Genomic DNA, 16880 nt, shown 5'->3' with positions numbered 1-16880 from the left:
CTGACAAGGCTCTATTGAAATAAAACACCCCGCGCACACAGGCATAACCTGTAAAAATAACTCAGAGTGGTAGAAAGAATGTTGCCACATCATTTAGGGTGGGTATAAAACGGACAGCGTTTTTAGTATGTTTCTCTTATTTTTGGCTCTCACCAATGACAGCCATGCCAAGAAAGAGAAAACCAGACCAGACGAACATACTATAATTTATGTCTTGAAAATTGAAGAGATGTCAGTCGAAAATAATAATTTAAAAAAAAGGTACAAATGTCTTTTAGTTCGGCCGCTGAATTGCAGAGGATACAATTGGCCTCTTCCTAAAATAAGATACCAGATGCCAAGAGAGCGGGCTGCTGTTATTAGAGAGAGGGCAGGAATGTATTTGCTTTTTGGGACTGAATACAAAGCTTGAAGCTGCCTCTGTGGACATACGAACACCAGAGAACCGGAGTCAAACCCAAACATTGAGATTAGGGGGTGGAACCAAACGACTGAATGGCAAGAAAACCAACTTTCGCTTTAGGACAGAGATGGAAGTAGGTTTAAAATGCGATGACTGCGGTTTCTTCATATTTTGAGAATTAATAGAGCTGTGGCTAACACCAAAACGGAACTGCCAAGAAATAGACGCCGGCCACATTCAAAGCGCTGTTTCGAATTCTTTGATTTGTGACTTGTGTGTTTATTTTTAAATGCAAGTATGCTTGACAGATCAATAGAGAAATTATAAACCAAGCCAGTAATACTTTTCATTCTACTGGTTTTCTTTGGTATTTGGAAAGCATTTGATGGTGAACATGCCCATTTCCAAATGGTCCACAAACTCTTCTGGTTATCCAAAAAGGAAAGTTGTGTCCAGGCAAGCCATACCAGAATTCTGCCACTGTAATTGTAATCTAATAAATAAACAAACACACACAAATCTTTCCATACCGCCTAGAGAACATCACAGATGTTTTTAGCAGTTTGGCAAGAAATCTTTCACGGTGACCACGGAAGCCACCCAAACCCCAAAACTGACAGCCTTAAAAATACCCAGTGTCCTGCCAGTGTTGTTATATGTAGCACTTCTATTTTAATATATTTGACATTCTGCTGCATATAGACTGTTTCATTGGATGCACGTGCGTTGTCGCGGTTAAGCGTCTGGTCGGAAATTTACTTCCGGTCCTTTATGTTTAATGGTCTGACTAGTGTCTAAACTGAACTCTGGAACAAATACCTCGTTGAAAATATAATTTTTTCCCCCTAAAGACTAGAGAAGATGGCGATCGTGGATCACTGCTATGTAAACGGAGGTTTGGCGGTAACATGTATACATAATATCGTACACATTTTACACAGTAGCGTTACCTCAGTGTAGTTTTTTATATGCTTTAGCTATGATTTGAACTATGGTAATCAACTTGTTGTTTATTTAGCTTGTTATCAGAAATAAACAACTCTGTTGTTATTGATTCATTGCGGAGTTTACCAGAAGTTACGTTTGTTCCACAAAAGTAGTTTGTTTATGTTGTTACTGCTCAAACCGTCTATACAAAGCGCCACTCACTCCTCCACCATGCTAGCAAAATTTTACATTAAATTATTGTCCTCGAAAGGCAATTTGTTGCATAGACAGTATACATACATGTACAGTAGGGATGCATAACGATTAATCGTGATTAATCGCACACAAAACTTCTCAAACAACACGTGAGTAGCGCTTTGAAATTTCTTTTGAGTCTTTTTTGCTTTATTATTGAAATTATTGAAATGATCATTTGCACCTGACGATACACTGGCCCGATCGGGCAGTTACCAGTTGGTAACGCTGGCCCCGGGCACTCCTTAACGTCCAGCGCTGGGTATGTGACTGCTATAGGGTGTTGATTTTGGGTCCAAATCAGAAAAACCCAACACAAGTCTGATATTCTGGTCCCTAGATATGGCATGAGGATGTATTTAATGCAAGCCTATAATATACTGGGCACGTTATGCAACAATACATTGTACAACAAACCTAAAAATATTCAAGACTCTCTCCATAAAAAATATTTTTCTTTTTGCTTAAGCTAGGAGTCCTCAAACGTGCTACGGCTGCTACAAGTGTACATTTCACATTCCAGACAGAATGTTAGGCATTAAAAATGACAAGGGTGAGGGGACATGCATTTGCCCCTTGAGAACACACATTGTAAAGACAGTGATATACAACAGGGCCGTCGCAATGCGCCACAGAGGTTAAAGGTTCGTCTGAACAAATCTCAAGCATGCAATAATCCTCACAGAAAGTACACCAAACACCATAGATCCACAACTGCTCTCAGGATTTGAGAGACATGACAAGGATTTGACTAGAGCTCTAGCACTGTGATATATTGAGGAATACAGGTACAGTAGCGCATGGTAGTAGCAAAGCCACGATCATGAGTTGGTTTGCAGGGAACATACAAACTGATCTAATGTATATATTAAATGCAATGAAAATCACTCTTTACATTAGAGTAAGTGACATAACAGCAAATCTGAATTATTTTATTAATAGATTAGACAGCTTGCTCATTAGAACTGCTGGTCAATAATAATAAACCCATACACTGATTTTCGTAACATCACTTGATCATAATACTGATGCTCAATTGCTGAAAGGGTGTAGGCCCTTTTATTTTATAAAACCCTGAGTGCTCCTTTTGACACTGAAACTAAACTGTCAGATATTTGAAGACATTAGGGAGGGCAGAGTGAAAAACATTTGCTCATGTCCACTGGGAGGCACGTTTCTATTGTCATAGTAAATATTAGAAGGGAACGTTGTCAAGCCGAGTCAGACATGACTTAAACTAGACACTACGTTTCTAGTTTATTGCAAGAACTGGTGCCAATAAATGATTTCATAAACTTTCCTGACAAGACAAAATACAAAAGAAATAAAAAACCCTACTAATTTCTCCAATACAACCAATCAAGAAAGTATTAGAAATAAAAACGCTTTTTAACATCTCATGTTAGCCATTTCACAATGGTAACAACTTGAACCTTTTTGTAACGCACTACCAACAAATACGAAGATACAAAAAGAAAATTTGGTAAAAAGAAAATTACTCCATGATTTACTCATCCTCAAGCCATCATCTTATTTTAGTATATGTCCTGGATCTTTTCAAGCTTCATAACAGTAGAAAACAGGGCCCATGACTTTCAAGCCCAAAAAAGTGTTGCGCGATATGCCCCATATTGAGATCGTCCTATCAGCCTGTGAGATCACAGATCCACAATAGTATCGGGGGGCGGGAAAATATTTTACTAATTTATTTATTTGTTCATGTTTTACTCATTTATGACAGGCCACTGGATTGGTGGACAAACCTTCGTGACCTTCTTGAACCTGATGCCATTAGACCGAGGACGTCATCGATGCCCAGGCGCTCTAAAATTTTGTGCATGCCAGGAAGCGAGAACAACTTGCTCACTGGTTTTAAACCCCTGCGTGCCATCAACTTCTCTAGTGCAAGAAAATTATTACAAGCGTATAATTAATCGCGTATTATAAGCTCAGGTCCTGTCATGCGAGGTAAAGAAATTTCAGAGCCTCGCGTATTACAAGCTCAGGTCCTGTCATGCGAGGTAAAGCACGCAATGCATATGTTAATGTGAAACTATGATGATGATAATAATAATAATAATAACTTAAAACTATAACGTGCAAACATGCCAACTATCATAATGATGGCCCGCTATCGGCCATATGTCTGACTGTCATTGATAGATCATCGACTATCATCGATAAATAAAGATATTTTCATTTTTTATTCTACAAAAAAAAACCCATCAGTTTTACCCCACTCAAGATTTTTTGTTTTATGAGTTTTATGTGTCTTTAAAAGGGTGCTTAAAGGGTGTTTCACAGGACAACAGATGTTGTCCGGAACTTTAAACATCATCACACATGAAAATCTCAAAAACAACACAGGCACAATTCCAAAAAGGAAAGACATTTTTCCACACTGAATTTTCTTTTCAGGGAACATGTTTATAAATTTATTTAATAAAGGTTGAAAAAGTTGTCGGAAGATTAGTGATGTTGGAAGTGCGGTCACTTATAGTCTATGGTTAGCTTTGTATTTCAAAACACATTTAGACTACAAAATACAAAAAAGTTGTTAATTTGTGAAAATTATCTTGATGGACGCAACATCTAAGTATCTTAACCTTTTGTTGAACACAGAACTTATTTGTGCAATAATTCAAAAGCCTACAAAAAACCCTTTGACATTTTGAAAAAACAGTGTAAAGCTTCTAGGTTGTCCTACAAATATCATCCAAAAAGAATTCCTGCAGCTCTTGATACTAATTTTAGAAGAGGTTTAAAGACTTTCATAATGTCATGTGTAAAAAAAAAATGATGCATTTCCTTTAAAACAACGAAAACAGCTGAGATTTCACAATTTCATCATGTTGAAGTATGTCAGTGGTAGTGATGTGTGATGCAGAGACTCACCCTCGCTCTGTTCCTCCTCCTTCTTCTTCGAACCCTCATCTCTTCGCTGCTTGATTGCAAGTAAGTCTTTCTTCAGCTGGCGAGCTTCTTTTCGCAATTCATCACTGTGGAAAACCATACAACAAAGAAATGGAGTTGATTTTCACTCTTGGAAGGAAAACTAAGTTCTCACTAAGTCTCACAAAGTGTAGAAAGAAAAAAAACATGAATAGCGTTATTACAAATTTAGATATTTTCTGCAATTTGAGATAAATCATTTTGATTATAAAAGATGTTTTACTGAAAATAATGTGATATGGAAATGATCAATGCAACTTTAAACGTACTCATCATCAGACCAAATGCTAAGCACAAAACTTAAAACATGATGAAATTAATCAAATTATATTGAATAACATGAATAAGCAATGCAAATTTAGAACAAATTAGTCATGTGAGAAAGCTATGTTTTTAATGGCACATTTGTTTTATTTACTGCCCATAGAGAATACACATCCACAGTACTTTTGGGTTTCCCTACCAATTAAGCTTTCATTCCACAATTAAAGAGGAAATTGAGTGTTCACATTAAACAGTAATAAAACCAAAAATGATCTCGGGGACAACCTTCCAACATGTGTCAGGAACAAATAAGCACATTAGAAGTGTAAAACTCTCTAATAAATTGTGTGGCGCCTTGTTAGATCAAGAGTTCAGTGTGGCTTCCAGATCATCCAGACTTCTGGCACATCAAAAAATAAATGCTGATTCTGCACAGAACTCCAGCGGTGAGGCCTCATTCTGATCTTTAACACGGCCATGAACCTGATCACAACTGGCAACAAACACACACCAAGGTAGAAAACTCAGAACAGCATGATAATGGGGGTCTGGTGTACGGTTCACATTTGAAAACTATTTTGGCCAATTTGTGAAAGTGAATTGATGACCGATTGATGACGACAAGCGGTACTGATGTCCAAATTGCATTACTCATAGCTGCCTCTGCATCGCAACAGAAACCTCTCGCAATGCATCTACAGCAGATGTATGCGAAAAGTAAACAATTACGTCCACTTTTACCCTTCTCCCGAAATAAATGGTGCATGAGATGATCAAGCATACCGTGATATCTGCGGGGGAATAAGTGGAAATAAATGTACTTTCAGGTTAACAATCATACCAAGCGTAGACCAGAAGTTCTTTATACAAGATGATGGTGCGAGTAAAGAAACAGAAAAAGCTAAGTTTTGTCCAAATGCACTCATGTATCCTGTAGGTTTTACGATACAAGAAGCTTTGCAAAATTTTCTCAATGACAGTGAATGAAAACTGATAGAAAAGAATATCACACTCACATAAAAGTAATTTTAACGTTGAATATTATGTACATAATATTTTTGGAATAATATTTGGCCGAGATACAACTTTTTGAATATCTGGAATCTGATAAAAAAAAAAAAAAATCGCCTTTTAAGTTGCCCAAGTCATTAGCACATCCACAAATAATAATCATGTTTTGATATATTTACGGTGGGAAAATTCCAAAATCCCTTCTTCTTTATAACTCAATATCCTAAAGATTTTTGGAATAAAAGAAAAATTTGTTAATTTGACCCATATCTACAGTATACCCATGCCTCTTAAGACTGGTCCAAGGTCACAAATACTGTACAATGTAGCACAGTTTAATATGCTTATGGTTTGATATCATTAACAATGAAAAAGCACTGCTTTTTGCAACTGATCATAAAATATTACGTTTAGGGACAGTGTACAGAAAAATATTTTAAACAAAAACGAGAAACTTTCTATGCATTTTGTCTGTTTGATTACACAACAAGAGCATTTTAGGGTGCTGAAAATACAAACTTTTAAAAACTGGTTCAAGTTTTTTTTTTATAAGTCGCTTTTATCGTTTCAGTGTTAACAACAAAAAAGCCAATATGTGAAAATAATGACATCAAACATGTGTATTACATGTGCAATCTTCAGGCATGCGTAAGTACTTGACAACCTTGACAACAATGGTAGCCTACAGCAGTGTTTCCCAACCAGGGGCCGGGGCCCACAGAGGGGCCTCAGCAGATTTCCAAGGGGGCCTCAAGATGACTTAAAGTTATTAAAAATTTGACAAAACAAGCATTAACCTCCTAAGACCTGGATGTCCACATACTTGGACAGAAATCACTTTTTTTGCACCATAATACTTAATTCTGTGTAACTGGCACCCGTTGTACACAGATATGTACAATTACACTGCTTCATGTTCAAAGAAAAATATTTGGTTTTTATTTATTGGTTCTTCATAACCCCAAAATAGCTGGAAGAAATCTGAAAAAAAAGACAAACCAAACCTCGGGTCTTAAGAGCTTAAAATAAGCTAAAACAAGCAAAAATCAAGATGTTTCTTAATTTTTTGGCCATTTTAGTAGCAAATATACATATGTCTACTAGTCATTTCAAGCTCTAGTTTATTTTTTTAAAAAAACTTCAAATATTTATTTTTAAATAACACTTTCAAATATTTATTGGGGGGCCCTTTAAATATTGTTGTGGGCAACTAGGGGGCCTTGAAGTGAAAAAGGTTGGGAACCATTGGCTTACAGGACTGTGTTACGCGTGATATACTACGCAAGATACAGAGTTTATTAACGCCTCAAAATTTTATTAAATGTTTATTAATGTTTACAAAATTTTGCCACTTTAAATTACAAGGTCACTTGTAGTACTAACCCTACATTATCAACTATCCAAACAAAACTGCTAGATGCTTTCGCTAACTTGATTGTTTTTATTTATACACAGAGTAGAGGAAAGTGTATTTGCGCATGTGCATAGTGTTTCTTTACTAAGTAGCATCGTCAACTACAGGCCTGACACGTACAATACAGCCTTTTTAATTATTTTCGTGGATCTGGAAGGGCAAACAAGACATTTTGGCTCCTCAGCGTAAACATGCCTTCTGCAAAAGAAAGTCAGTCATACAACATGGTTTGAAACAACATAAGGGCAAGTAAACAAAGACAAAATGCTTGTTTTGGGGTTAACAATTACTTGCAGATAACAGAAAGATTGCATGTTTAAAATAAGGGGGAATCCCTAAATCACCGTTCTGGCCTCGAGCAACACGCGTAAATCGGTTTGTCTCCAAGGACACTGTTGTTTTGAAACCAAAACGGCATCCTTCATGGTAACGTCATGCTGACTTCCTATTTGTGGAAGTGACAAATAAATACATGTAACTTACAGATGCACAGGATATATAAGAATCAATTTGCTCGTTCTGGTCGGCAACTGAATGAACAACCAGAGCTCCCGTTCAGACAATAGAAGCAGATGTCACAGGACAGCTGATAAGGACAGGCAGAGACAGACACATACTTGCAAGGTGTGAGGTCCTCAAAGATAAACTGCCAGGATTGGCTGTGCCTCCACGTGCAAACATAGCCCCCACCTACATCTGCGGAGTCTTCTGGCAACTCCAGAGACGACGACATTTATTGGGGTATAATAATATTTTCATAAAAATCCAGGTTTTTACCTGGCCACAAGCACAGGTAAGCTGCAGAGCCCGGGCCTCGAGCCCAATAACAAGTCTACAACAATGAATGTCTTTGTGTGTTAGCCGAGAGAAGTAGATGGGACACTCTTTCCAGAAGTTTCCTTTTATTCCTCTGCTGGAACCTCTTCGTTGTTCGACAGGGGTCCCTTTTTATCCAAGATTCTTGGAGGACAGATGTAAGACAAAATGGATGTTTAAAGGTTGACCTTGTAGAGGCCCTCTGTAAAAGTTGATTTTCTCCAAGTTGTAGCTTTTTGGCACCCACATCATCTGGAAGCTCAGGTGAAGGGAACCATCTGTACATTTTGTTTTCTTCTGCCAGTCACAAAATCCCGATGAGAGCAACCTTGGATCCAAAAGCAGAGCCACTTGCATCCCACTGCTGGAGGTCTTGGTAGCCAGCTGACTACAAAGTACTCTATCTTGGTTGAAGCTGGCATTCTCATTTCCTGCACATGGTTTGTTAGTTTATAAAAAGAACGGTAAGAAGACCAAGAGTTGGGATGCAATCCAAGTCATCTTGGTTGGTTCAGGTGCTTAACTGTTTCAACAAACATAGCCTACAGCAGCAATAATACAAACTGATGGAGATGTTCATGAAATGACAAAAAAAAGTTTAATTACAGCTAGAACCACAAACAAAACACTTGACACTTCAAATGAAAGGGAAATTTCACTGTATGGAAGAAATAAGTGGAAATGTCTAATTATGTTATTTTGGTCACAACACTTTAAGGTTGTAAAGAAATTGTTTTATGAAAGAAAGAACCGAAGTGATTCTTTCTAAACTAATGCTGTAAGGACATTGACATTTTTTGGTGCGTAAAACTATTAATTAAATAACATAACTTTTGTTTGATCAAACAAAGAAGTATTTCAGCGAACGACTACAAAGATATAAAGATTCCACAAGAGTGAAGAGTTATCTATTAGAGGCATACATTGACCCTTGGTCGGAAATGGGCAGGCCATATGGGGAAGCACCTCCAACCAAGTGATAATTTTGCTTGCCTTGACATGCTACCATTTACCAAACAAGAGAGTCATATCCTAGGCAACAGCAACACAATGGGCCCGTCAGCCAGACTGCCAGTAACATTGGAGAAAGCTGAGAAAAATGCGAAGGGAGAGAGGAACACCTGCTAATTTACACCTCGGGGCTCAACACATTCCTCTGAATATTCTTTTGTTCCGCAGGTGGAGTCCACCTCCTCCATATCCATTTTATCAGCAGTGGATCATGGGCCATGTCTTAGGGTGTGTTTAAATGACAACGACTGTACTAAACTAAAAGTTTATTGCATTTTGAAAAATTTCACATACGCACCGTTGTCAAAACAATGGATCTCATTCACTAATTATTGAGTATATAAGTACGTTTTTTGTATTTATACGCACAGTTGAACTTGAAAACTTTCCGCCTAATTTACAACATGCAAACTCACTTGAATTTGTTCTTATACTTGTTCTAACCAGACGCAGAAAAGGCGCTTGAACATTTTGAGTTTACTAGCTTCATTCGCGTGTGAAATTCTAGTTATTCGAGACATTCACCGTAAATTCGCGTCATGGGAGGGGCTTATATAGTTCAAATTCAATAAACTTACCAAATTGTTAACCCTCCTCACTCACTTTCTTCCAAACAAGATCCTTTTAATTCCTGTAAAAGTACGAAGATGTCTCGTATAGCGATGATGATTGTCCTTGATTGTTGTTTAGTTTTTCTGCCTCCACTCGCTTCCAGTAAATGTCACAGCTAGAGCAAGCTCCTGATTGGTTAACACAGTGCGAAAATCCCCCAAAGTTCAAATTAAGTGATTTTGAGTATACCATTATAAACTTGCTCGGCTCCAACAAATCAATTTCTAAATCAAACCCTAGGCTAACTGCATTGCTTGACATCAATTGTTTCTTGAAGATTCCATTGTTAGTAGTGCATGGTACTGCAAAGAATTGAGCATGGTTGGGAAATTAATTTCAAAATACCTCTGGAATGAAGTTGTAGAAAGGCACAAGTTAGGAGAAGGCTACAAAAACATTTTGAAGGCTTAAGCTATGCCTTTGAGTATCACCGCCAAAACATGGACTAGATGAGGCCGCCCATCAAAACTGGATGACCAAGCCAGAAGGACATTGATAAGGAAAGCTACAAAGAGGCCAAATGCACCTTTAAAGAACTTACAAGGCTTTATGGCTGGGTCTGGTTGGTCTGACAATGCTGGACTGATATGGCAGGGTTGCACGAAAGAAGTCTTTCCTAAAAAAGTACCACACCCAGTCTCATTTTCGCTATGCAAAAACACACTTGGAAGACTCTGATGCCATTTGGCAAAAGGCGCTATGCCCTGACGAGACCTTTCTGAACTGAACTCCAAGCGCTATTTTTTGTCGAAAAGCAAATCCAGCACACCACCCAAAACACACCATACCTACGTGAAGCATGGTGGTGGCAGCATTATGTTTAGGGGGTGTTTCTCTTCTGCTGGAACTGGGCTATTGATCAGGATTGGAGGGAAAATGTATGCTGGCAAGTAGCTACATTCAAATTCTTGAGGAAAACCTGCATGCATCCCTATGCTAGACAGCTGAAGATGGGCAGCTCATACACCTTCTGAAACAACAGTACTGGCAAAAGAACAAGGAAATGGCTTAAGTATATGAAAGTGAAAGTCCTTGAGTCACCAAGTCATAGCCCTGACTTAAATCTCATAGAAATGGACTTGAAGAGAGCAGTCCATTGCTGCTTACCATTGAATTTAATTGCAATTCTGCAAGGAATAATGGGCAAATATTCCCCAATTAATGTGTGCTAAGCTAGTACAGACATATCCAAAGACTGAGGACTGTAATTAAAGCAAAATGTGGATCTAGGAAGCATTAACTTGATAAGGAACACTGTGCCGTACACGGTACACCCCCTCCCTTGCACGTGAGGCTGCATTACGTCATTGTAACTTTGAAGCATTAAATCTTCAAAATATACGGTCATGCGGCACATCGTTGGAAAGCTTGGACTTTTGGGATTCCGTACTCACACAAAGCATAATATTATTTTTAGCAGTCATAAAACTGTAATCTAGTTGTTAGTTACCTGAACCGGGCAGCGCCAATTTAGGATATTTACTTACCTTCAAAATCTTCCCTTTATCCGCTTCGGTGAAATTGTCCAAAACAAATTGTTCATAAATCCCCAAAAGTCTAAGGAAATGGAATATCCAAGCCTTTTAATCCAAAACGATTTGTTCATCTCACAATCTTGACGTTTCTGACCGAATTAAGATATAAATTGTGTATACAATTAGTTCACTAACGGACATTCGTTCGGATCTCCCTTTTCATTCACGATTTATAATGAATATATTCGGATGTCACGTTTATTGTGCAACGTCTGAGGAACAAATACGCCCCTTGTGAAATTTCCATAGCCGTTCCATAAGAGGCTACATCAAGGGACTGATTACATTACTAACCCTGTTATTTTAGTTTTTTATTAATTTGCAGAACTGTTGTTTTTGTTGTTGTTGTTTTTTCATTGGTTTGATGTTGTAAGACAAAATTTGTAAATACAATGCAAAAGTTTTTTGAAATGAGTTTTAATTTCAGGCTATATATATATATATATATACAGTGTTGGTGATAACGCATTACAAGTAACGTGCATTACATAATAATATTACTTTTCTGAAGTAACGAGTAAAGTAACGCATTACTTTATTAATGTACACATTCATATTTGAGTTTTTAAAAAAAGTAATGCGAGTTACTTTTCAGTTTAATTAATTTGATTAAAAAAATTAATGTTATGAATTAAACTGAACATAGTCATGTAGAATTAAGCACTTTTATGGTGCACGCTTTTGCGGAAACAGCTTGATATTTTTGTGATGGAAATATGCAGTTTCTGAATGCAGAACTTCTCAGTCATAAAAAACAAGGCCTGAAAGAGATCGAGGCAGAAGTAAGTAACGTAAGCATTACTTTATATAAAAAGTAACAAAGTAACACAATTCGTTACTTTTTTGGGGAGCAACTTAATATTGTAATGCATTACTTTTAAAAGTAACTTTCCCCAACACTGTATATATATATATATATATATATATATATATATATTCTAAGACAAGAACAGGGGATTGTTTTTAAGACGGCTTTTAGGAAAGGTTTTTTTTCTCCACTTCAATTGTTGACTAATATATATACAGTATATAGTTCTTTTTTGTTCTTTAATTTCTGTCACAAGTAACCCTGGACCATAAAGCATTAAAATTTTGTAAACTTGGTATATTCATACAGTATTAACACATTCTTACAAATGTGATATTCACTAATGAACTGTATAACAAAAAGAAATTGTGATCCCAATGTGTATAAAACAAAAAAATTGACTGAAATAGCGCATCTATTAATAAACCTCTCTAGGTTAAAGTGATGAACTGTGTAAAAATAGCAGAGCTGTAAGATACGACTTTGATAGACAACGGAGTGAGATATAAAGGTATTTGTTAACTCAAGAAAAGAAAATAACAGCGTGATAAAGTGTCCTTCTGATAAAAGGAGGAGGGGATGAGAGTTTATTAATGAGCAAGAGCTTTGAAGAGGAGCCAAATCGTGCCCACTGCCCGCCGGCTTCATCTGCCAGGGGCATTAGACATCCCCCTTCTTCCAGTACAATGATAACCATTGAAGTCGACCCTCTCCAGCCAGCCGCCAGCAGGGAAGAGACTGTCATTTTACAAATCCGACTGTGCCGGCGGAGACCTGACGCATGCATTGAAAATCTGAGGAGCAGGGGAAAGACTTTGTCGTCACTCACCGCTCTCCAGACCAGCCAGCGATTGTCGCTCATTCAAACAATTCAAATAAGCAAAACCCGGGGGCTTTGGATGATTTACTTTTCATAAAGAAAGCACACAAAGTGACTGGCCACCGACCAACCTTTCCCATGAATCAGAACATTTAACCCCTCGCTTCCCCACCGGCCGGCTGCTGCGCTCCAGAAACGACTCTTGGGTGGGTTACTTCTAATTCGTTTTTCCAAAACAGACGCTGTGCGGCTTCTGCCGAGAGTGGAAATACCATCCGTCGAGTCCCACTGATTTTCTGACTTTTTAATGCACGGCTCAGAGTTTTATAATCAAGCAGTATAATGTCAGTGTTGCATGGAGAGGTCCAATGTCTTCAAGGTCTCACAGCAGATTGCTAAAGCAGAGTCTGTCTATAATAATACCATATCACGTTTCAAGGAGGATAGTTAGGAATATTAGTTTTCCAGGTTTTTCTCGAACCCAAATGCGGAGCTTACCTACATTTTAGGCTGAATAATTGAATGAACGAAAGTTCCATTATATGTATTAATCACCAAGCTGATGGATCCCATAATGGTGGAATCCAAATATATTTGACATAAGTGGCAAAAAGGACACTATTTTCTATATACTGTCCTGAATGATCAAGTAATAAACTCAGGACCACAAAGTCGAAACCACCGGTTTGCTCACAAATGAACAAATCCAACCACAACCAAAGCCCCAAACCACAAAAATGTGTCTCCAACCGCAAGTTAAGTTAACAAACACGTTGAGTACTTGCTAAAAGTGAAATTATGATTATCAAAGATTTTCCATTCGTAAAAGCACTTGGTTAGATTTGAGCACGAAATGCTACATAAACTGAACGTTTTTGTTAAAGGGCCCATGGCATGAAAATCTGACTTTTTCCATGTTTAAGTGCTATGATTGGCTCCCCAGTGTTTCTATCAACCTACACAATGTGAAAAAGATCAACCCAGTAACTTAGTTTTGGTAAACCATTTTCTACAAGCACATGAAAAAAAAGGTAGTTGAAATTTGGCTCTCCTTATGATGTCATACGGAGCTCTTATTATAATAATACCACCCCTTAATCTGCACTATCCAACCACAGCACTGTCATTTAGTGCAGAGAAAAGCAGAAATGAGTTTTAATTGCAACAAACCACCATCATTGTGATCAGTGTTTGAATTTCATCAGCTTATTTCCATTTTAAAGGACACACCCAAAACGGCACATTTTTGCACACACCTACAAAGTGGCAATTTTAACATGCTATAATAAATTATTTGTATGGTATTTTGAGCTAAAACTTCACATATGTGCTCTGGGGACGCCAAAGATTTATTTGACATTTTAAAAAAGTCTTGTGCCATGGCCCCTTTAATAATACAGGAGAATACACAGGTTGGCATTGTCACTGTATAATCTCATGCTGGACAATGTCATATTTTAAGGATAAACTATAATAAGTTAAGTATCTCTTAAATTACAAATAAAAAATGGCTCCTAATGTCAGTAGGTGGTAAACTAAAACATATTTAGCACTTTTAGGTGCTAAATACTTTTCCATGAATTGCAAAGACTAAAAGCATATTGGTTTGATGGATTTTATGATGTCATCACAGCAGATGACAAAATTTAGTATTACAAATATAATATGAAGTATAGCACTGTAGTGGCAGAAAATAAGTACATTTCGGTAATCAACATTATGCCACAAACACTTTCAACTTGGCTACACTTGTTCTGAGCTTTATGCCTGCAAGTAATAAACATGCTTAAACGAGTATTATGGATCCTGTATTGTTATTTTGGACCCCCATATATGGTAACACACAACGATATAAATTCAACAAATACTGTTGAACGAGTGCCATGCTGATGCCTTAAACAGTTCCCTGCAAATGCCCTATGCAGGGGAGACATGCTACAGCGGGCTGAGATCTGTTAACTTACAGCTGCCAAGACTTTGACGTTCCCATCTGGCCTCCAAACAAAAGAGCCTGTGCTTTACTGATCACAGCGACCTTTTCCTAAGACGATGATAGAGCGCCGGATTACGACAGATGACAACCGACAAGTGTGGTCAATCAGAAACTGACTTTGTGGCCAAAAAAGGAGTCGCTGGTGTGCAATTGCTGTTTGGGCCCCCATTAAAGAAGACACTTCTATTGTGCAGTCGACGCAGGGATTTAACTTGAAGAATAAGTGAAAGGGGCAGATAATGACACAAGGGCTCTTAGTAATGATGACTCGTGTCAAAAGACGCTTACTGCAGTGTCAAAGGTTAGACACTGGCTGAAACAAAGTCATTTTGGGTTTTCAGGCTGTATAATGGGTAGCGTACCTGGATCTTGCAGGTATCTGTAGCATTAAAGGGATAGTTCACCCAAAAATGAAAATTCTTATCATTTACTTACTCTAATGTTGTTACAAACCTGTATAGATGTCTTTGTTCTGATGAACATAAAGAAAGATATTTTGAGGAATGTTTGTAACCAAACTGATCATGAGCCCCATTCTCTTCCGTATTATTTTTCCTACTATGAAAGTGAATGGGGCTCATGATCGGTTTGGTTACAAACATTCTTCAAAATATGTTCATTCGCGTTTATCAGAACAAAGAAATGTATACAGGTTTGTAACAACATAAGAGTAAGAAAATGATAACAAAATGTTCATTTTTGGGTGAACTCTTTTAATGGGGGAGGTTTCCCAGAAAGGGTTTACATTAATCAAGGACTAGGTCTCAGTTATATCAGGACATTAGTTTTAACAAACATACCTTGTATAAAATATACCTTGCTATTGAAAGTAACGAAGGGGACTTTTTTCGGCCACTGCGTAATATCACTACGCCTGCTGCTGCCATGTTACGGCAGCAAAGTCCTTGATTATTACGCCGGAATGAGAGTCTTATTACACAATGTAACTACAGAAGAGTCAAGTTTTAATAGAAAAAATATTATGTTATTTTTTAACGCGATGCTAATGGTCCAATCAGATTCAATAGATTATGCTAAGCTATGCTAAAAGTCCTAGCGCCAAACCCGGAGATCAGTTGAATGGATTCCAAAATGTTAAAAATCAAAAATGTTTAACTCTAGTCGAGCTGGAAAATGAGCATATTTTCGAAAAAAGTGGAGTGTCCCTTTAAGGCATCTTAAAGGCGGGGTGCATGATTTTTGAGAAACGATTTGGAAAAGTACCAAAACACACTTGTAGCCAATCAGCAGTAAGGTGCGTGTCTACTAAACGACATCGTTGCCTGGGTTGCGTATGTGTGGGGCTGGTCTAAAAACAAACGGTGCTAAATAGCACTAAAAGTGGTTCTTAGCTCGTAATCATAGAAGAACCATTTTAGTGCCATATAGCACCAGTAAAGCACCTGTGTAGCACCTGTGTAGAACCATATAGTGCTACAGTGGTGCTATATGGCCACCGTATGGTTCTTCATAGGTGCTTCTCCGGTGCTATATAGCACTAAAAATGGTTCTTCTATGATTACGAGCAAAGATCCACTTTTAGTGCTATTTAGCACCGTTTGTTTTTAGAGTGTATCAAAAGAAGGTCCAGATTCTATTGGGTTAGAGGCGTGTTTGTTTAGGTGATTTTAAATGTCAACATTCTTTCAGAGATCGTGCACCCCGCCTTTAAACAACCCTTTTAGCCTGGGACTAGGATAAGGCCTGTCCAGGAAACTGCCCCTTGGAGTTTATAGGTGTCTTTACAATTAGCTTTTGTAAGAATGACTGACAGCATTATGGATTAATGTGCACTGTTGGAAAAATGGTCAAAAATGGTCCCTGGCTGACACTAGGGTGGTATCCTTTAAAAAAACTTACACTTTTGTATCTAAAGAGTTCACAATGGAACCAAAAATTGATACCAAAGAGTTCATATTAGTACCTCAGATACATATATTGGTACCAAATGTAAACATCTGTACCTAAATGGTACATATTATGACTTTTTTTAAAGGGTACCGCCCCAGTGACAGCGACCATTTTTAACAATTTTTTTATGACTGTGAATGCTACATTT

The 16880-nt window shown here is 37.6% G+C and overlaps 1 protein-coding gene across 1 annotated transcript in view; it reads right to left on the bottom strand.

The window, feature by feature from the left end:
- cwc27 (CWC27 spliceosome associated cyclophilin) overlaps nt 1-16880 on the bottom strand; it is a 55575-nt gene that overhangs the window by 24672 nt on the left and 14023 nt on the right. Inside the window, exon 11 of the mRNA XM_055208979.2 lies at nt 4481-4584. Coding sequence (XP_055064954.2) covers nt 4481-4584 — 104 coding nt within the window. The remainder of the gene's footprint in view (nt 1-4480; nt 4585-16880) is intronic.

Source organism: Misgurnus anguillicaudatus, chromosome 12, assembly GCF_027580225.2.
Source record: "Misgurnus anguillicaudatus chromosome 12, ASM2758022v2, whole genome shotgun sequence".
NCBI classification, from domain to species: Eukaryota; Metazoa; Chordata; class Actinopteri; order Cypriniformes; family Cobitidae; genus Misgurnus; species Misgurnus anguillicaudatus.
The sequence above is the reverse complement of the archived record's forward strand: the minus strand, read 5'-3'. Positions and strand labels throughout refer to the sequence as shown.